Source organism: Colletotrichum tamarilloi, assembly GCF_030869305.1.
Source record: "Colletotrichum tamarilloi strain Tom-12 chromosome Unknown Scaffold_2.1, whole genome shotgun sequence".
NCBI classification, from domain to species: Eukaryota; Fungi; Ascomycota; class Sordariomycetes; order Glomerellales; family Glomerellaceae; genus Colletotrichum; species Colletotrichum tamarilloi.
In genome coordinates, this window is record NW_026849385.1 from 750,312 (window position 1) to 770,491 (window position 20,180).

Consider the following 20,180-nt stretch of genomic DNA (forward strand, 5'->3'; position numbering starts at 1 on the left):
GTCCGTGTATCCATACTACGGTACTACCGTACGGATAGTGTAGGGTTCCCTTGGTCCCCCTCTTCGAGGGTCCATCCAGTGCAAGATTTCCCAGGGAAACAATGGCCGCAACTCTGCAGTTAAGGACGACACCCAGCCGATATCAGGTTACTAAAAATGGTCCAAAGGAGGGATGGGCCCGGGACGGGAAGGGGGCGGCGAAGTGGCAGCGCCAGCAAGCAAGTGAGGGCGGGAAAGGGGCACGCGCGGGGGAGGGGGAGAGAAAACACCAGATGTAAGATTTGCAAAGTCACCGAAGATCAGGACAAGGACCAAGGGACGACCGAGAAAGCGACGAAACGTGCTCTATACTTTGCTCTTTTCTCACTTTCTTGGCCACAGACTCCGAGTGTCAGCACACCACACCGACCGAGTTCTACAAGTTTTGAAAGTCCCATTCTCATTCTGTTATCCCCCATCCCCCGCCCTGAACCTTGTCTCCATTTCTTCTTCTGTGACCGCATCGTCAGATCGAAATTTAGAGTTTTGGTTATCTTGGTTGGTTCATCCCGCAACCAGAACCCTTACACCACGCCGCTGGGGACCAACTCGAAACGCAAATTCCAGACACCGCGAGACCCGTGGGAAAGGCAGGATAAGGGGTTTGTTAGGGTTCGGTTTGGAAGTGCCGTGTGGCGGTGGCGAGGGAGGGAAAGCCAAAACCAAAACTCGACACTTGCGAGGAAAGTTGTGATGGAAGTGAGGAAGGTTTTCCCTAGCAAAAGAGCTCAGCCATTGAAGAAGAAACACACACACACGTACACACACCGTAATCTCTCGTCAGCTTGTTTTGGCCCTTGCTTGTGCGGGTTGTACGACCAAGAAAAAGTCATTGTCTCTCTGATTACCCATCTCTGACTACAAGACTACATGACCACTATAATCAGATTTATAGTTTACTTGGACTCTTCAGCTCGGTTGCGCTGAAAAGGCACCACCCCGCGATAGCAAGAGCGCAACGGGGAAAAGGACAAAATAGCTCTTGTCGACACGCCCCCCAAAATCCCTAGTGTACACACAGTCCCATCCCCTCATCCTCAACTTTGAAAGCCATTATCTCCCAAATATCCAAGCCTTCATCTTCCGTTCTCAAAACCGCCTAGACAACTTTACGAAATCATCCATCCCCCGTTGGCCTGTTGTTTTGACAACCGGAATCTACTCCGGAGAATTGTTGTTCGTCCAAACCAGCCCTAAGCCACGCCACACTCACCTACATACACACCCTTCTGCAAGAGGACTACGGCAGAAGCCCGGCCATTCTCGATGACAAGACAATAAGGCATTGCTAGTTCCTACCGCACTTGGTTACGGCCGTACGCGTGTACTTTCTCCACGGCTCACGCTCACGCCCCTCCCACTTTCCCTTTCCTTCAAAATACTTTCCGTATCGTCGCTACAACGGCCCTGAGAATCCCTCTCAACCCTTCTCGCTGTCCCCCCTTGAATAAGCAAACCTGTACGTACGCCCCTTATCAACCCAGCGATATTTAGACTCTGGTGGTGCAGCACGGCACGGAATCCCTCTCAAGCCATGGTAGTACAAGACTGCCCACGCCCCGACAAAAAGACTTGAACAATATCAAGAACGCATGCTAAACTTTTTTCCAAACCTTGCTTGGCCCTTGAGTCCCCCCATCTTCACGCCCCTGTCTGCCTCCCCCTCATCACCACCACCCACCTCCTCACGCCCCTGCTTTGCATTCCCCTCACCGGTCGAAGTCATCTCCAATTTTTCGACGCCTCACAAAGCAAAGATCTTTTCCCCCCTTTTGCCTGCCGGTCTTTTCTGGCTGTACTATGTACGTCTTTGCTATGCCGTGGCACGGTTGGGGGAAACAACCATGGTTTGGGAATGTGGGAAGTGGGGCCAAGTGCGAGGGGGCAGAATTTCTTCCTGACTTCACACATTGGTTGGTGAGCGAACAAAGGCAATTAAGGTTTATATCCCACATTCAGGTTTTCATTTTTTTTCGTTTACCTTACCTCACCGCCGCAAAAGAATCGACTCAACTTGCGTTGGTTTTTTTTTTTCTGCTGAAAAAGAAAGTCTCGTCCCCGTTCCTTCTGACTTCGTTGACAGGCCAGGGGGGAGGTGCCGTGAGAAGTCAGGCCGATATGCATGATCACATCGACCTGAAAGCCGCATCAAATCTTGTAAACAAGAAGGTCCTCTTACAAGTTACACAGGAACGTGCTCTGTCGTGGTGCGGAAGTTTATTATCCCTCTTGTCCACTTGCCTCTTTGATTCTTTTGCCCTTGACACGTAAATTGAGTCCAAGACCTGCGCGGTCAAAACTATAATCTCTCTCTCCCTTTCTTTTTTCCCTCTCCTCATTTTGCCCAATCTGCTCGTCCGACCACAGTCTTTACTCTTGGACGAGACCGTGGACCGAAGATGTAAACTCTAGTAGTGACGGTAAAAAGAAAAGAGTAGAGTTTAGTTGCACGGTCAAAAGAGAGGCTTGAACCACCAAGACCAAAGCTCCCCTCTAACCAATTGTGGACTCTCGTATACATGCTATTTCATCTGTAGACTTGTAGGTTTTTGTGCAAACTTTTGAAGGCTCCCGGTTGCGAACCGAACTTACCTACAGACGATGGAAATCCAAAGTCGCGAGTGCGAACGGAAAGACGTCGTCGTCGTCGTCGTCGTCGTCAGTAGGTCCCCTTAGTTTTCGCAAATCCCTAAAAAGTCTATTATTAAAAGATTTGATCCTGCTGACAGAGACGAACGAGCGAGACACAAGTGACAGCGAGGAGGGGGGAAAGAAAGTAAAAAGAGAGCTTTGACAGTGAGTTGCCCGCCCGCCCGGACGGGATGAACATGTCAATCGGCAAATGTCATGCATCTCAGCGCCCGCATCTCTTTTGCCTTGCCAGTCAAAGACGTCCAACACTTCCACGGAGAACCTACTACTCAGCTTACGCATCTTGTTTTCCCGTGGTTCGGTTGACGATGATGTCGATCACACCACCCTGTCCCCCCCCCCGTTTGCATTTGTTGATTCACTGCACTTTTGGGCAGCAACGAATAGGCGTACGCTAGATACGGAGCTTTGGTTGGAATGAACCTCTGAAGCCTTGTGCTTGCATCAAATGCCCGTTATGTTTTTCGATTTTCAATCTTGCCCTCTTCTAGGGGTGTGCTGCGAGACTACACATGCTTACGGCGGTGACGGCGGGTGGACGGCGGCGCCATTTGGAAAAGAGAGTTGTAACTTGTAAGGCGAGAAGGTGGACGGAAAAGCGTAGTGAAGAATGGAAAAAGAGCATCCGCAAGGTAGGCGTGAACGGCGTGAAAGATGCCACGCGATACGCGATACGCCTTATTCGGTGGTGCAACGCTAGATCACCAGACCCCCGGGGAAAAGGAGGAGGCGTGTGGGAGGTTCGTCGTCGTCGACGACACCGGATTGTCTACTACGCAATATACTATCCGACCGCCCGTAGCTAGCAAGTTCAGTAGTCTTTCGTTTGTTCCCGTCAGCGGCGACTATTACCGTGATTGCTTTGGGAATTACAAAATTGGTGTGGTGGGATGCCTAGACTCTCAATCACATGTCTTTGCGACTAAGGAACCCAAAGAGACGGGATAGCTTCCCTTTTCTCTGTAGCGGACTTTTGTAGAGGGTGTGTGTATGTTAGAGAGAGAGAGAGACACACACACACACATAGAAAAGAGAGAAGGATGTGTGGCTTGACTTGTCAATGATGACTACAGCCCACCAACCGCAAAGGAGGCTAGAGCAAGAACGCCAGAGATGCGGAATTCATGTACGCGCCCCTTTTGGTAATTAAGGTTTTCCCACCTGTGGCCCGTCCCACCCTCTTCTTTGCTTCTTCCCTCCGACCCTCCTCGGGCATACGCCGCCCTCGTGCTTCTGTTCTTGTTGTTGTCATCGATACCTGTAGCAGTCACGGTACCCTGACCTCTAGGGGAGTATACGTACCTAAACCACACTTTTCTCCCAAATTACTCTCTCCCTCTTTACCGTCCCGTCCTGTTTTCCTTTACTGCGTAGACACACCCAAAGGGCCTAGGCCTAGCTATGGACGGCATGGACCAGGCAAACGCCAGCTGTCACACCATCTACCCGATACCCCTTTCAGCGTTTTGGTTTTCGTTCAGCAAACTTCATGGAGAGTGTGGTTTTGGTCAGTTCTCTCCTGCGACAACTGTCAGAATGTGGCTAGGGTAATCGTTGCGGTGTGCATATACTCACATACTCCCTCCCTCTCTGGAATAGGCAATAAACCCAACGGCTGAAAGTATGCAAAGTTCGCGCATCGATGGCCCATGGCAAGCTGTGCTCTCGGCGAGCTCAATAGGTGACTAGTTGTAGGTGTTGTACCTAACGTGCCGTTGAGCCATATCACCACACCCCTTGGACAGCTGAACCGTCTGAACGGTGCAACACACCGAGCAGACAGAGTTGGAAAGGAAATGAATGGGCGAAGCAACCTCCCGCTGCATCAGCAGCATCCATCGGTCACGATCGGTTGACAACTTTGACACTGGCATCGGCACATCGGCACCGACACCGGCAGTAGCAATTGCATTGGCGCGCTTCATTTCGTCGATTCGCTTCGCACCGAGATCACGCCCGCCCAGGTGCTTCGCATCGAAGCCATCAGGCGACGACGGCCCTGCTGTTGCCGCCGCCGCCGCCGCTGCTGCTGCTGCTGTGCCTGAACCTATTCGTACCCCGCCATGCTGGCCTACCCAGCAGCCTGTCGTCCCTCGCATGCCCGCAGCCCCAGGCCATGCTTCTGCATGAGATGCCTCACTTTGAAGCAAGGAAGAGAGAGCCACGAATTTTTCGTCCCTTGTAGAGTTTACCCCTTGCTTGTGTTGTATGGCATCAATAGGCTGCAGCAGCGGCGGGAGCATGCCTCACTCCATACGCAGTATCGCGGCATCGCCAAGTTCCAAACGTACCTGAACCTAAAGGTTTCCCCCAGTACAAGTCCGCAGGACGTTCCGTAGGGAAGTGAAAATAAAAATAAAAAAACGGCACATGGCCGAACCGGCCTAACCCCAGTTTGCAGGCTGCAGGATAGGACCAGCATCGCAGTAGTTCCCAAGAAGAGAAGATAGGATACGGAGTACTCCCACCTTCGACTCCCAAGTCCAAGAAACCTTCTAGAACAAAACATACGATCGAACAATGCCCAGCGCAACCACAGCATATGCTCTTACAACTCCACGACTTGTTAGACTTTTTGACTTTTCGGTTCTCCAATTCTCTTGCAGGGCGTGTGGGCGGCCTGACAGGTCCTAGCTACGTGTCTCTCGTCTCTCTCTGACAGTACCAAGTCGGTCCTCGCCTATTGAGTTCGACTCTGCCTCAAGCTTCTAATCTGGCCTCGCCGAGCTGCCTGACACTCGCCGAAGTGCCCCGTATGGTGTCCGTATGCTGCGCCGTGAAGAGGGTTCGTAAGGTGTGGCCTTGTGATGCTGACCATAATCACCTGCCCCAGCCCTGTATCTCGCTGAGTGGCATAAACATGCCGGCCCGGCGACGTGCGGTGAACTCGTACCAATACATCTTCAAGACGCACGATTTCTTTCGCATCACAGAGTTCCCTGCCTCCAGCCCCCCGGCCGACGTCACGCTGAGACTCCGCTGACCTCCGCGCTTCGCGTTACGTACTGCGGTACGCTCCCGTGCGGTGCGTTGCGGTGCGTTGCGAATCCATGGGACAAGAACGGCACAAAGAGAGACCCGCATCTGCACCCACGGCGGCTCTAAACCTTCTTTTCACTGCCCACCCGGACCCCGGGCCTAGGACTGCTTATAGGCTCGGAAAGGGCGTGTAAATGGAGTCACGACTGGGAGATCTTCTATGGGGACGACAAGTCTTGAGACGATCCTCCAATCACCGCCCCCGGTTCACCTCAACTTGGCAGTTGATGTGCTCTCTAGGTAGAACTTCGGCTATTTGTAAGGGGGTGGGCGTGAGTCAAGTACCGTACTCCATACTCGACCATACAACCAAGAGCCAGGCCTGTCAAGGAATGTTGGAGGAAAGCTTGGCCATCTCGGCCGGTTAATGGGCGACAGCGCCAAGGAAATCCAGCCCGATTTCTTGCGACAAATAGTCGCGAACTACTCCGTACGAGTACGGAGTACGAAGACACGAGGCGCGTCCCACTCCTGGAGCTTGAAGCCAAGCCAACCGCCAACCGCCAAAGCGGCTCCCACGAAGACTTACTCGCTGCGACCTTGCCATTCCTGTACAAGAGGCGGCCGCCCCGTAGCGTGGTATTCTCGACTGGAGACCACACTACCGTGATCGATCGCCCGGGCACCATGTTCGATGGGGAAGCGCGCAGCAAAAGGCAACTGAGATGGTGAGCAATGCTCCCAAAGCCTATCTGCGACGGAGTGGACATCTGACGATCATAGAGTTTTTGGAGGATGGATGCGAGTGCGCGCAGTGTCCGAGAGAAGATGAGAGCCAGTCAGTGAGAGTAAGAACAACACCGGTAATCACTAATCGGTGGCCAAGGCAAAAAGGAATATTAAGGTTTCCTGATAGTGTCTTTGTTGTATATCGACGATCAACATGGAGCTCCACGGCGATGACCCCTATTTTCGTTACTTCAGATGCGAAAGAGGAGATGGTGTGGGAATGGAACTAGACCAGACCGACACAAGCGCCACACGCCCCTCCATAGTTTGTCATTCCCGCGCCCTCCTTTGAGCTTTTCAGTGAGGTGTGCGGCGTGCCGTGTGTGCGTGCTTGGGGATGGTCCCTCTCTCCCAGACTGCCGGGCTTCCAGTGATGTATGAGGCTTGGATCGAGCGCTTGCAAATCTCATTAGGCTTTCTGTCCAAACGTGTGTAGCTGCTGAGAGGCTGGTGCGGCGCGCTAGCCTCCCTCACTGCTGGGAAAGCCGCGTAACTGCGTAATCTGCGTATCGTCTGTGGTTGGTGTGTTTTGGACAGCCGTCTCGCGTGCACGGGATGGAATTGGAGGAATGATGAGATGGACGACAAATCTGCCCAGGTGGAGCATATCGTCCGGGAAAGGCAGTTCCCTTCGAGCCCCCCCCCAGTATTACATAGTATCCGTAGGCGAGACAGAACATGGGATTTGCGATTTGCCGTGGGATTTTTTGGGGTCTCTTTAGACTTTGGTAGTGCATGACATGCCCTCGAGCCCTCGCACAGGGACTGGTTCCCGTACGAGAAGGAGGAAATGTCGTGCCATGAGCAGCAGATGAACAGCCAGTCACCCTCCAACAAGCTTCCCTAGCAGAAAGTGGAATTAGCATGAAGGGTCGCAACGAATGGCCAACAACGATGGAAACATTGCTGGTCTCGAGATCATACAGCACCTTACTACTTGGTATAGGCACTCCCTGGTCTTGCCAGAGCGTGATGCGATGTAACTCAACCTGCCACCCAGATTCGCTGTAGATCGCTGCCGGGGAAAGGGGAACGAGATTTGGCAGGCGCGCCGTAAAGCTTATCCCGAGGGATGTAATCGTAGGCTGTGCTAACTCTATTCCTCCCTGCCTTGCACGCCTGGCAGCAGGCTGTCTTTTCGTCGTTCAGGCTGGTCTCTGGCTACCTACTACGTAGACTCATTAGGGGTAGCCAGGTAGCCTATGGCCCTCTGGCTGGTCGCCTCTGACCCTTGCTTTTCCATCTCCGTACCCCGGTCGAGCAGGCTGCACCGAAACATGGCTGATCGGTTTGTATGGTGGACCGCGTACGAATACACTACACTAGACCGGGGGGGGAGGAGATGACGGCTATTTCGCCGTTTGCTTCTAACCCCGAAAGTTTAAAAAGCAAATCCCGATTCGACAACCTGCCAACTTGCCAACGGCAGTGTAAGGTGAGACACTTTCTCACCTCTGCCACAAGCGGCTAGCAGACCTGCCAGTGCACTTGGGCCCAGCTCAGTAGTGCCAGAGTAGCCTGAAGCCTCCCGTCTTTTCGTCCGTGCCAAATTCCAGCTGGTCGGTGTAATCCGGAGTCCGACATGGCATGTTTGTCCATGTTTGTCCATGTCTACTCAGCAACTGCTCACGGCTGGTCTCAAGTGCCTGATACTAGCCTCTTGGAAGTTGAAACTTGAGAGCCTTCACCTGTAACTAGTGCACATTTGCCGATCTTAATTGGCTTCTCCTAAAGGGTTTGAGGCGGTCAAAACCTTCTCACGCCCATCGGCGGACTTCTCTTCGTCAGAGAGCACCGTGTTGTTGCTTGCTCTCACTCTCCTTGTGTATAGCTCCACGTCACGTGCACCGTCTCGACCGCCGCTGAACCGGAACACCTGCCGAGTAGTGCCAAATGCTGAGCTGCTCTTCATATCTGCCGGCATGTTGAAGACTGCCGTTCCGTTCCGGAACGTTGAGAGTTTGGAAGTCTTGTACTGGCTGCTTTGTCCCTGCCTGTTGCGGGTTGGGTTATTGTAAGCCTCAAGCCCGGTCGGGTAAACACCGACACCTTCGACTTCCAACCTCAATTCTTGGAATAGTGTTGCGTCCAGGCTCAGATCACCATTTGCTGACATGTTGGCAGTTTGATTGACGATCAGGGGGTACGAATATGTTGACTTGTATGTGCCCATCCCCGTCAGTTCGTCTGTCCCGGTGATGATGAAGTTATTGAAGCCATTGCGACCAAATTGGCCTAGCGTCGCATTGTTGGTATAGGATAGCTTTTGAGTCCATTCAGGATTTTTGGTCCCTTTCTTGGAGACTACTTCGCCTTTGACAGAGATCATCCTCGTCACATCCAGATTGAATGCAAGAGTTTCGTTGGCGCCTGTAGAGTTCTTTCCTAGGGCCCGACCAGTGATTTTGATATCAGGGTCCGAGATTGATACGGTGGGCGGTTTCCCGGTCGTAATGGAGCCCTCTTCGTCCAGCCATAGGAAAACTTTGCCAGACACGACCCAGAAGTTGCCAACCGTCGTATTCACAATCGTTTTTTGTCCGTCATCCGCGAGGCCGGCGATTTTGATCTTGAATGTGTGCTCCTTGCCATCACTCAGAACCGGGAGCCATGGCGAGATGTCGATCTCGTGTTCCCGTAAATCGTAGGCATCAAGGCCTACAAGCGGGCGATGGAAACTGGGAACCACGCCTCCAGTGAAAATAACAGGGAACGGCCATTGAACCCCGGCTAGCTGGTCATCAATGATGACTTGCACCTCACGCCACGGGCTGCCATCCGGAGCCATACCGACGGTGGCATTGAAAGCTGCAGCATCGCTCTGAAGTACATTGCTCCACCAAAATTCCTCGGTTCCTTGGCCATTGGCCGAGACGGAGAAGACTGCTCGATTGGCATTGCGTGGAAATTTGACAGTGCTCACGGCTTCACGTTCAGGCACTTGCCAGGCACTGCCTGTGTTGGAGGACGCGTTCCGTGATGAGATGGGGATGATGAGGTCAGCCGGGGGTGCACTGTCGGTTTCGACGTCGCTTTTGAAAAAGGTTGCGGTCAGGGTGCAGTTGAAGGGCCCCGTAAACCTGTCGTCTTGGCGGCGCGTTAGCCGTTTTGGCCCCCACTCCGAAGTCTCCGAGGGAAGGATTCGGGGATGGCAGGTCACTTGGTTTTGGAGCCTGGAGGAACTGGGATACGGGACATGGGCTTACTTACCGATGAGGTTGGGCAAGTCGAAAATGATCTTCTGAGGAGTCTTCCAGAGACTAAGATACGGGGTCATGTCTTTCCAATAGGTCCAGATGATTCCGGGCGGCGCTCTGGGCTCCGCAGTGGATGTTCTCCATACCTCCGTGTCACCGAAATACAACAAAGCCAGCCGATCCAGTTGGCGCCCTGCAGAGGTGGCAGTAAAGTTTACAATGACGCGGTTGAAGTCGCAGCCAGGAGGCTTGTAGTCGCCTATCAACTCCAAGTCAGGATACCTATTTCCGGGTTATCCACCACGCATTTGATTTGCGTTGGTGGTGGTGTGACGAGATTGCGATGCCACTTACCGACAAAGGGCTTGTCGAAGCTGTTACCAAAAGAGTGGTCCATCAACTGCACCTTGCAGTCTTTGGGGTCTGTCGTCGGAGATTTACCCTTGCCATCATCAAAGCTGCCCGTCAACGCCTGGTACACGGGGCCTTTGGGACCCAACACTGGCTGGGCGACTTGAAAACAGTCGAGCGGCTTCTGTTGTTGGCCGCCCTCTGCATCTAGCAAAGTGCCCATTGGCGCCGGAGTATCGGCAATAATTCCCTGCTGGCGGGTGACATAGCCTGACAAGGCCGCCGCTGGAATCAGATTACGTGAAGCCACGTATCCCGTGTTCAGCAAGAGAACAAAGAGAGACAAGGCAAGCGCCTGAGTGACTGGCCGAGGGAGCATCGTGGGGCCCCGTGGAGGGTTCAGGCTTGACGCCTCACTCTGCAGCCTCGAGGAGGCCCTTCTGCCCTATGTCTCTGGGTTGGGTACGGTGCGTGTCTGGTGGTTGGTGTCAGAAACCGCGTGACGGAAGAGTAGGTGTGAGCAAAACGGCGCATCGAGTAAAGCCACCACAAATCCCAGAGGGTCGGGCAGGGAGAGGAGGAGTGGAGACGCATGGGAGGAATGCGAGCGAACCCGGTGAACGCCACTCAAAGGCAAACATGAGGAACAAGCGCCTGTACAAGCAGCTGAGAGGCACTAAGAAGTAGGCGGCGTCGTGCGCCAGACGAGATTTGGTAGACGTAGGGACGGAATACAGTACGTAGATCCGCATCTATTGGAAGTAAAACGGTTTGGGCGGCTGGCTGGCAAGGGAGCGGGGAAGGCTGTAGGCCGAACCACAATTGGCTTGGTCTCTGATGTTTGTGGACGTACCTTAGCTGCTGCTTACTGAGATGATGATAAGGCTTCGAGGCGGTAAACAAGGTATCGAGATGATGAGGTGGAATTGGTCCGACACTCCGCGCGCGGCGCTGAGGCAGAGATGGAGAATGTATAGGTAAACGCCGCTACGAGACAATCCAGCCTCAGCAATGTGGGTGACGATTGGCGAAGCGATAAGCGCCGTCCAGAGGTAAAAAGACGGCGAGCTGTGTGCTATGATGTTGAACCCGATCAAATGAGCGGTAGACTGGGTCGATGAAGAACAGATCCAACGTCGGAAACCGGGACCAAAAGGAAGGCTTCTGTCTGGACAGACAAAAAGTTGGTGAAATTGGCTGAAGTAGATGTAATGTACAAGTCCACCGCTGGATCCGGGAAAAGGCAAAGCACTAGAGTGAAGCCACCATTCGATATTGAGTTATGCTTTGACGAGGCTGTTTCGCGAGGAAGACATGCTGGAGGGGAGCAAATCACAGATGAAAGAGCAAAGGCGGAATCCGTCTGGTGAAGCAGTGGGGAGCCCAAAGAAAGCCAAGAAGCGCGAAGCTGGAGAAATCTGCTGTGGCTGTTGTCGTGTGGTTGGCTTTGGATCTACCTTTGTGTATGTACCTGTGTGTTTGTGTCTAATGTGTATCAACTTTGGCCTTTCCTCACTTGTTGGCTAAGTTTCTTCCGCCTGCCATCTTTCAGCTCAGGTACCTGCCTCAAACCATGAAGAAATTCATGCCGAACTTTGCGGCAGTAGCTGTCTTCCACATCCGAGAGAGAGGGAAACAGTGAAGAGGAAATCCCACCGGACAGGAAGGAGAGACACCGGATGGGAAAAGGGCAAGAAGCCGAAAGAAAATAAAATCTGAACCTTCTCAAACAAAAATGGTGGCTGCTTTGCTGCAGGAAGCAGAGAGCTCTTACAAGTTACAGGTGCTTTCCTTGCTGGATTTCCTGTTCTGTCACCAAAATCGCACCCTCCGCACCTGCCAGACCATGCAAGCCAAACAAAACGCCGAATAACCTTAAACGCTGCAGGAGGGCAAGAACCAGCCCGGGATCCAAGCTGACCTGAGGCAGCCACTCCAGCCTACCTCATGCGCTTGCCTTCCTTTCCGTAATCTGAATTTTCGTACCTTTCCTTCCACATTCAGACACACGACTAAGAGAAGTACAGATCATCAACGGAAGTAACGCCTGCCACATAAATGAATGCGTTGTCACTGAACACAATCATGCATAATTCACGATACAGATGGTCAAGTACAAGTAAATGATGAATGAATAACACAATTGTTTCTCCCGTGTTTACACTATTTTCCAGAATGGCACCTGTCTGGAGTATTGTCTATGATACATGAAAAATACAAAGATGCCACGTCGCAATTGTCATGCTTGCGTATAAGAGTGAACATGAGTAGAATAAAAAAAGGAATTTAGCCTGCGCCAAAAGTGCAACTCGAAAACGTGTGATGGGATCACACTTGCCCATCTCTTCTCCGGCGATCGCCCCATGATTGCTGTCCCTCCACACTAAGACATCTATACGTCGCTGCGTATTCTCAACAATAATCCCAAAGTTTAAACTGACACACAGTATCGCTCATCATCCTTCTGGCCCGCGCGGTACCCCGATCCAAGACACTTGACTGGCACAAATCCACTGTAAAGTAAATTGATACCATACTTTGTTGTGTCATGGCAGCGTCTTAGCGGCTCTTCACATAGGCGCCTCGAGCGCTGGCCAAGCCACACTTGAATGGTAACCAAAAAAGGTGTGGGGAGGCAGCATAGTCGTACAATGTCTGCGGTGGCTTGAGTGGCTATCGGCAACCAGTGATCCGAAACCAACGAGTCGTCCCTTAGACACCGCCAGTCCAAGTCATCCCAACTCGAAGCGATGCTGCCGCTGCCAGGCCAGCCGTGTGGTAGGACATGCTTGACCGTGGCAGAGTATCATCGCTATGCGAGTTACTGCAGTCTTCGTCGTCCGAGTGACATTCATACGACAGCGGAGGGGTCGTTCGATGTCTGTGCAAACGTGCTCTCACCAGTGCTGTAGAGGCGCTAAAGGATGACCAGACGTGCAGTTCAACGTCTTCGCATACTCTCTTCCTTCGAAAATCAAGCGAGCCACCACAAGGCAGAGGCTGTGGGAGAAATGGTAGGCAGCAGTATGCCTGTAATCGATTCAAGACATAAACTCGTCGGGCCTCTGATTGAGCCCGCCCATGAAGTGCTGACTAGATCCCGGGCCCGAGTTGCCTGCCGGAGCCTTTCCCATGCTCCTCCCTCTCCTAGCCAAGTGCGGGCTACCGCCTGCGCTGTGACGTCCGCCGCGCTGGATGTTGGAGAGCGCGGAGCATTCTTAGGAGTGGGATTGGTGAGATGGTGGAGGTCCTTTTTTGCTCCTGCCTTGGAGGAGGAGGATGAGGGAAAGGGGAGTGAGGGGACGCTTGGGCATGACCCCACTTTTTTCCTCGTTGTTGCAACGCCCCGGAACAGGGATTTGGGCTGATGAGTGGGTGCTTTTCGGGTATTAGAACGGATATATGCGTCTGGTGGATTTGTTGGTGGGCTGATGAGATTATGGGACGGATAAGGGGACCGAGGCGCGCAGACAGCCAAGACTGGATTCTCGGGTACGGCAAACACCTACCAGGGCCCTGACGGAGTATGGCGGAATCGGATGCATGCTTGAAAGTACAAGCTGTGGCAAAGACGAATGAGTGCCATGTCCTATTTGGCTACTTCTTCCACAGAAGAAGATATGCGGGCGCAGGCTGCGAATTCCCGAGAAAGTGGGCAAAAGCTGCATCCACTGCGAGATGTACCTCCCAAGACAGAATGAGAGTCATAAGTCGTGTAAATCCTCGAGGTGTAGCTCCTAAGTGTGTATGCGGTGCTTCCCGTGTACAACTCGAAGGAAATGCCAGACTGGGAAAGTGAGGCTCGCGGTTGGTGTGGGAAAGGATGTGCTACTTGCAGAGCTGGAGCTTCATATACAAAGCTCTAGATGCCGAGTTGCATCCCCGGCCACGCGCAATGATTAAGTTGCGCAATAGACCAATATGCATGGTCCCTTAGCAAAGTCGAGGGCCTGGGATTCATGCGCGGGCGTTGTCCCAGTAGCGCTTGCGGGCGGCCATGGCGATCTTGTTGCCCATGAAGCGGTGCTGGAAGTAGTTGAAGACGGCGAACTCGTCTCGGTTGAGAACGTAGGACTCGGGCTGAGCGGCGACCTTGGCCCAGATCTGGCTGATAGCGCTCTCCAGGATGCTGCTAACAGTCGGGTCTGAGGCTCCGTCTTCGCTCTCTCTGGCGATCTCGAGGGCCTGCGCAACGCTGGCTGAGTCCTTGAGCGAGGCTGGCGTCACCGAGGCGGTGTTGCCGACGTGAAGGCTGTGACCCATACTGCTGGCGAGGCTGCTGAGGAAGGGTAGGTCGGTGCAAGGACGGCTCGAGGAAGACAACGGTCTAAAGGGAAGGTAGAGGGACTGCTGGTGGTGATCTCCCTGGGGTGTGATGGACAGCATCGTAGTGTGTAAGAGACGAGGTGTGTTGTGTGTATATATAAGATGGCGAAGGCGAGTGTTGATATTTGGTGAAGAGGCGAATATAGCCAAGAGAGTAAGAAGGCTGGGGAGGATGAGAGATGATATATAATGTGATGGGCTGATCCGATCTGGTCTAGGTGACGGGGAGGGGCGACGATATTTAATGAGTAGCGGGGGGCAAGCAACGAGGTGTAGGTTGTAGGTACAAGAGCCAGAACCACGGATGCTGGGTATCTCCAATAAAGAGGCGCGCACAGTTGTTTGACGTTGTGCCTTGGCTTGCGTTGTCTATTGCAGGGGAAGGGCTGGAGCTGGGTCTTGCTGTGGATTCGATGTGCGATACAAATGCACCGATCCGAATAGGACAAATCCAACCCCGGATTAGACGGTTCTCTTATAGGAACTGGCCTTGTCACCACGGATGAGGGAGCGGAAGGGCAGCTCAGGACAGGTACGGGTATGGATAGTCAGGCATGGGTTGAAAAGTATAATCGTCCGTATAGAGAGTACGTATCTGGGAGGGAGTGTGGGATTCTAAGTTTTAATTGGGGGAGTGTGAGAGAAGAGGTTTCGGGGGAGTGTACTAAGATAAAGTGACAAGTGCAAAGAAAAAGAGTGTGCGAGAGAGAGTGAGAGCATGGGTGTGGGCGAAGGCGTGTAAGGTAAGTAGGTGTGAGATCAAAGAAGGACGGGTGAAGGGTGAGTAGAAGCTAGGCCCTGGAGTGTGAGTTGAGAGGCGTGGAAAGTGGGAGTGTGTGGTGTGGCGTGTGTGAGAGACAGAGAGTGGTGTGCGTGGGTATGCGTGTAAGTCATCAGTCAGTGAGTTGAGTTTCTCAGAGGGAAAGGAAGGTTGTCAGTTCCAGCCCAGTCTAATTCAAGTCGTGGGCCGTGGCATCAGCAAAACGAGACGAGGAAACAGATGTGCGGGTCACTCTCCTTCTGGCGGTTGACAGTCAACCTGGACTCGCAACAGTAATGTGACCTGCATCCCGTCACCAAGAGACTGGGGCCTCCGTTGCAAGCATCCAGCCGCCATGCAAAGTGTATAACGTGGCGGCATTCATTAGCCTCGTACTGGGTCTTGGCATCAAGAGGATAGACTGGGTAACTGCTGGCTGGTTGTAAACGCAGAAGTGACAAGAGGAAGGTGGAAAAAATAAAAAAGGACACAATTTGCATGGGGGTGAAAAGGACACCTCCCAGTACGGAGCACATACGCCGTGGGGATGTAGTGTGGAAAGCAGCGACAGATCCCAACCCGCGAGGGGTGGAGAGATGTGACGAGGTAGGTAGATGGTCCTCCCATGAACATGGAGAAGGGAGGGCGTGTAATAGAGCAGTGGGGATCTGGAAGGGTGAAAGTGAAGGGCAAGGGACAGAGGTGTTGGGGGAAGAGGGGGAGGGGTGTGTGAATGTGGTCCAGCAAGAGAAAGGTTAAAGAACCCAGTGAGCGGCGATGAGGACGACGAGGACAATGACAACTTGGACCGACGGTATTTGACTGACTGACGGAGGTCGACGACGAAGGAACTGAACTCTAAGCGAAGCTTGCCTTGACCGGGAGACCTTTGGTGCCTCCAAGTTAGTCACGAGTTGAAGCAGCTTGCTCTCAAAGTCCCTTAGACTTGCAGCCACCCGCGAGCCGTCAAAACCGTAACCGGCCAGGAGGAACTACTTGCAGATAGGTGTTATTGCAATGCCGTGACCCGGGGGTACGTTACTGGAGCCGATGCTGGCGCACGAGTAGGTACTGAGAAGCAGTGCTTATGCCCCTTGTTGTGCGTGGTATGAAGCGCGCAGTCGAGGTCAAATGATGGTAGTATCAGTACTCTACATAGTATACCGCAGCAAAGCACAGCACAGCTCAGCTCAGCGCGGCATGGCTTTACGAGGGTAAGTAGGACGCGAATGCTAATCACCCATCAAGACCTAGATCGGGATGGAACAAGAGAGGCGTGGGTGGACTCCACATGGCCAAAAGTCTCTTTGACACATCACCAGAACGGAGGTATTTCCGTTTTGGTCCAAGCTGTTTGGGAATGCGATTGACTGAGTGTAAAGGCAATTCTGAGTTCCCGACGATCGCTCTATCCAGTGTCTGAAGGCATGTCGGAATGCGCGTGTGATGCTGATAGTTGAGACGGACAATAGCAAGCACAGACTTGTGCGTACTGGAGAGCCACGGTATGATGCAAATATGCGGTATGTGCGTGAGTTGGCAAAAGCCTATGTTCGGCTGGGCCGTGAAGAGTCAAGACGGTGTGGCGAAAAGGCAGGAGGTACGAGTAAAGACGACGGCGGACAGAAGAGCGCGACGGAGGAGTGGATGTCAAGGTTGGCGTTTACCGCGTATAGGCATGATTAATGAGGCCCGGTGAGGCCAGTCAAGGCTGAAATGGAGGGGGTGGGACAACGGTTTTTTCTTTGGTTTTTTTTCTGAGGGGGGGAGGCCGAAGATAGTTCGAAATACCTACGGGCTAAGAACGGTGACAGGCTCCTCTGCTTCAAGTTGAGTTGCTCCATGGTATTCGCAGGTAGGCTAGTAACTGTTAGTCAAGAGAAAAGGTCTAGAAGCATGCTCCTCATCGTTTCGATGCCGTCCTAGCATAAGTGGGCGAGCAGAAAAAAAGGGGGCAGGGCTTGCTCTGGCAAAGCTGCAGCAACAATTGCAGCAAGTGGGAAAAGCTGTCAATTGAGCAAGTCTGTCTTGGGGTTTCCATGTGAGCAGAAAGACTGCCCAGTGGCTGTGAAAGGGAGGATGTAAGGATGTCTTGGGAGCGAGCATGTTTGAGAAACAGGGCGTTGAGATGACACTCCTGACTCTCGAGTGTTCTGCTGCCATTGGACTCCAGCCACTAGTGCCTAGTTGCAGAAGTTGGTGTATTGGTAGCCAGTCGCCTGGCAGGAGAATGAATGTGGCTGCGTATGACAAGCGGTAGTGACAGTATCCATAGGGCAATATGCGAGAGTGTGTATTGTGTGTGTGTGTGCTCGAGCGTGTGGTTGTGTGACACCGGTCGTGTACAGAGTATGTGTGTGTGTGTGTGTGATATGGCAAAGTCGACAAGGAGCATGTCTGTATGAGAAGGAGAGAAAAAGCCCAGCGACAAGGCAGCTTGGGAGTCAGGAACCAACCAGAACGAGGCTGGAGTTGATGCAGCGTCACTCTTGCCCTTGGAATGGTCCATCAGGGCAGGCAAAAGGTGGGGCCGGATATATGGCCCAGATACTGTTCCGGACCCGCTTTTACAAACCCGGGCAAGGGGTGCGTTAGTCATGCTGGTGTACATTGACTGACTTGCAGTAGTCAGGAGCTCGGGGCTCCAAGACTCTCAAGAGTCAAGACTCAGGAGCAGATGCTACGGGCCTCACCTACCTTACCTTTCTACTGTGTATGTAGGTATCTCGCTCTCACCTTCCCTACCAATACAGCCAAAGGTGGACGAGGGGACGGGAATCTCCAAGGGGGCATCGGAACGGTCCAGTCCAACCTCGCTTTACCTCGCTTTGGTGTACCTAGCCGCACTACGCTTGTTGCGCTCCGCGGTGCATAGGCGCATAGACATCCCAGCTAATCACCTGCCTTGGCCCAGCGATATTACCTTCTCTCCGGGCCTGGCTACCTTCCTTACCTTACCAATACGGATACTATGTACTTTGTATACGCTCTAAACGTACGGATACTGCGTAAGGTAGGCAGGTAATGGACGAGTACCCGTACCCGTTCCGAAGTACGTACACGGAGACGCACCCGGCGCCTCTGATTCGCTGAAATGTCTTTCAACTGACTTGACGCTGAGCGGTTAATTGCGACTCGTCCTAGCTATTGCAACCTTATTCCGAGCCCTGTCATTATTACCAACTCGATAACCACCGGAATGGAGGCTGTCGCGCCTGATTTGGCTCTTGTTTGTCTCGAGGTACTAGTGGGGGTTTTCTTTCGTTTTTTGCCTTTCTTAGCTCTGACTCTGCCTCAGCCTTTCCCACGTCTTGACCTTGGCCAAGTATCATGAAGCCTAAGGAGGGCGGGCGGATGGCACGAATACAGGCAACCGCGCGAGAAAAGGGGGCTTATGATTGATCCATCATCATTCACGAGATTGGAATGGACCTCTTGAAGACAATTAGAATCCAACTTACGCACTCCCCGCCGTATCATCCGTGGAGCTTACCCATCCACTGTCCAACTAAACTCGAAGCTATCCCATGCCATTGCAATAACTCTTACACCCTAAAGCATGTGCCGCCATGCGAAAAGAAAGACGTGCGGTTGCCCGAAGGCTGAAGACAGGTAAGCCACCGGGCGGCCGCCCCTCTAGGCTCAATGTCCACCCTCTTACTCCCTTTACCCTTTCCACACTATCCGCCCTTCACCTCGCGCCTTTCTCGCGTCTTCACCCCCATGCGGCGACGCCCATCCCATTGACCCATGAACCGGGATACACACAGTTTCCCTGTGGCTTGTGGGCTTAAAGGGAAAAAAAAAAAACGTTCTCTTTGCGCTAGGTACGTAGGGGCCGCGGGAAAGCATGCCCTCAGCAATCAAACGACCAAACAATTAATCTTGGGGGCCTTGCCAGGCCACGCCCGGCCTAGCTGACTTTTTCTTTTCCCCCCTCGCACCTATCCCAAGCTTCATCATGATGTTCTGGTGGGCTCCGCAACATACGTAAGTCTGCATTTCGAGGAGTTTAAAGTGCGGATACCCTGGGTTCAAGGATATGATCCATCACATCAAGGAGACAGACATCCCCATGGCGCCCTTGCGCAAAGCATTACCGTGTTCGATGTACGGGTATGAACCAACGGTGGAACGATATGCATGCTCTCTATTACAGCAGTACGTAGAGGAATACACGTAACACATTACAGAGACAATACGTTGCAAACACGCTTGTGTATCCCTCTTCAGACACTGGACAGGGACCAGAATCCTCCGAACGTTCGCCCTGAAGTTGCCTGCCGTAGCACAAGGAGGTATCGTATCGGACTTTGGGCACCTAACCGGGTCCCTTGTTATCACTTCGTGCCCATGTCTTGCCTGACAAGCCATCACATCTATTTCCCTCAGGTCTCACAGAGGAACGAACCGTCTCAATGCCTCACAGGTTTGACAGGATACTGCAGATGACCATGATTTACAGTCTGACAGTCAAGTATCAGATGTAATACTCCCGAACGGTGAAAGAGAAAACATTCACAAAAAGAGAAAAGGATCTGCCATGATCCGTCTCATCCCTGGCCCTATGACACCATAGCGTGCTAATCACTGGAGGTTGGGGGCCGCCCGCGTCGCGGTTGATTGCTTGATTGTCTGATTGCCAGCCGGGAGTCGTAATTGTATGCGGTACGTACATATCGATATCCCGTTGTGCCATTCTCGACTACGGGGTTGCTCTCCGTTTTGGCCCCCTCGTGCAGCAGCTTTCGCACTAGTGCCCTCCCATCCCCCATCCCCCGTCCATCAGTCTGTAGCCACAAGGGACCGGCACGGGACCAGAAAACCTCCCAGCTTCCAGTTTACTGGAACTGTCGAGCCAGGATACCCGTCCCCTTCTCTTCCCTTGTGTTGAAAAGCGTGTGTATCTGCACTGAAGTATGAATGGTGGCGGTCCAAGGTACGTGCGCGGTTAACGCTCTGTGCTCCTCTCGTGTGAGGAGTGGCTTTTCCTCCTTCTCCATTGTGTCGTATTTAATCAGCTTGTCAGCGTATTATTCTCTTCTCGACGACAAGGTTGTCTAAGTCAGGTCAACCGACCCCTTGAG

General features: G+C 52.8%; 8 protein-coding genes across 8 annotated transcripts; 3 read left to right on the forward strand and 5 right to left on the reverse strand.

Annotated features, from left to right (window-relative positions):
• Positions 1 to 156: 156 nt before the first annotated feature.
• On the forward strand, positions 157 to 897 carry CTAM01_00890 (uncharacterized protein; the record flags this gene model as incomplete). The annotated part of the gene is made up of 1 exon (XM_060516936.1): positions 157 to 897. The coding sequence occupies one exon, from the start codon at positions 157 to 159 to the stop codon at positions 895 to 897; it is 741 nt and encodes a 246-aa protein (XP_060388398.1).
• Positions 898 to 4,149: 3,252 nt separating this feature from the next.
• CTAM01_00891 (uncharacterized protein) lies at positions 4,150 to 4,934 on the reverse strand (the record flags this gene model as incomplete). The annotated part of the gene is made up of 3 exons (XM_060516937.1): positions 4,150 to 4,210; positions 4,273 to 4,376; positions 4,464 to 4,934. The coding sequence occupies 3 exons, from the start codon at positions 4,932 to 4,934 to the stop codon at positions 4,150 to 4,152; spliced, it is 636 nt and encodes a 211-aa protein (XP_060388399.1).
• Positions 4,935 to 6,097: 1,163 nt separating this feature from the next.
• CTAM01_00892 (uncharacterized protein) lies at positions 6,098 to 6,340 on the forward strand (the record flags this gene model as incomplete). The annotated part of the gene is made up of 1 exon (XM_060516938.1): positions 6,098 to 6,340. The coding sequence occupies one exon, from the start codon at positions 6,098 to 6,100 to the stop codon at positions 6,338 to 6,340; it is 243 nt and encodes an 80-aa protein (XP_060388400.1).
• A 589-nt stretch (positions 6,341 to 6,929) lies between these two features.
• On the reverse strand, positions 6,930 to 7,325 carry CTAM01_00893 (uncharacterized protein; the record flags this gene model as incomplete). Its single annotated transcript, XM_060516939.1, has 1 exon — positions 6,930 to 7,325. One exon carries the CDS (start codon positions 7,323 to 7,325, stop codon positions 6,930 to 6,932), a length of 396 nt encoding a protein of 131 aa, XP_060388401.1.
• An 848-nt stretch (positions 7,326 to 8,173) lies between these two features.
• CTAM01_00894 (uncharacterized protein) lies at positions 8,174 to 10,386 on the reverse strand (the record flags this gene model as incomplete). Its single annotated transcript, XM_060516940.1, has 3 exons — positions 8,174 to 9,546; positions 9,670 to 9,915; positions 10,011 to 10,386. The coding sequence occupies 3 exons, from the start codon at positions 10,384 to 10,386 to the stop codon at positions 8,174 to 8,176; spliced, it is 1,995 nt and encodes a 664-aa protein (XP_060388402.1).
• Positions 10,387 to 11,345: 959 nt separating this feature from the next.
• Positions 11,346 to 11,534, forward strand: CTAM01_00895 (uncharacterized protein; the record flags this gene model as incomplete). The annotated part of the gene is made up of 1 exon (XM_060516941.1): positions 11,346 to 11,534. One exon carries the CDS (start codon positions 11,346 to 11,348, stop codon positions 11,532 to 11,534), a length of 189 nt encoding a protein of 62 aa, XP_060388403.1.
• A 1,910-nt stretch (positions 11,535 to 13,444) lies between these two features.
• On the reverse strand, positions 13,445 to 13,552 carry CTAM01_00896 (uncharacterized protein; the record flags this gene model as incomplete). Its single annotated transcript, XM_060516942.1, has 1 exon — positions 13,445 to 13,552. The coding sequence occupies one exon, from the start codon at positions 13,550 to 13,552 to the stop codon at positions 13,445 to 13,447; it is 108 nt and encodes a 35-aa protein (XP_060388404.1).
• A 412-nt stretch (positions 13,553 to 13,964) lies between these two features.
• Positions 13,965 to 14,393, reverse strand: CTAM01_00897 (uncharacterized protein; the record flags this gene model as incomplete). The annotated part of the gene is made up of 1 exon (XM_060516943.1): positions 13,965 to 14,393. One exon carries the CDS (start codon positions 14,391 to 14,393, stop codon positions 13,965 to 13,967), a length of 429 nt encoding a protein of 142 aa, XP_060388405.1.
• Between the last annotated feature and the right edge of the window lie 5,787 nt (positions 14,394 to 20,180).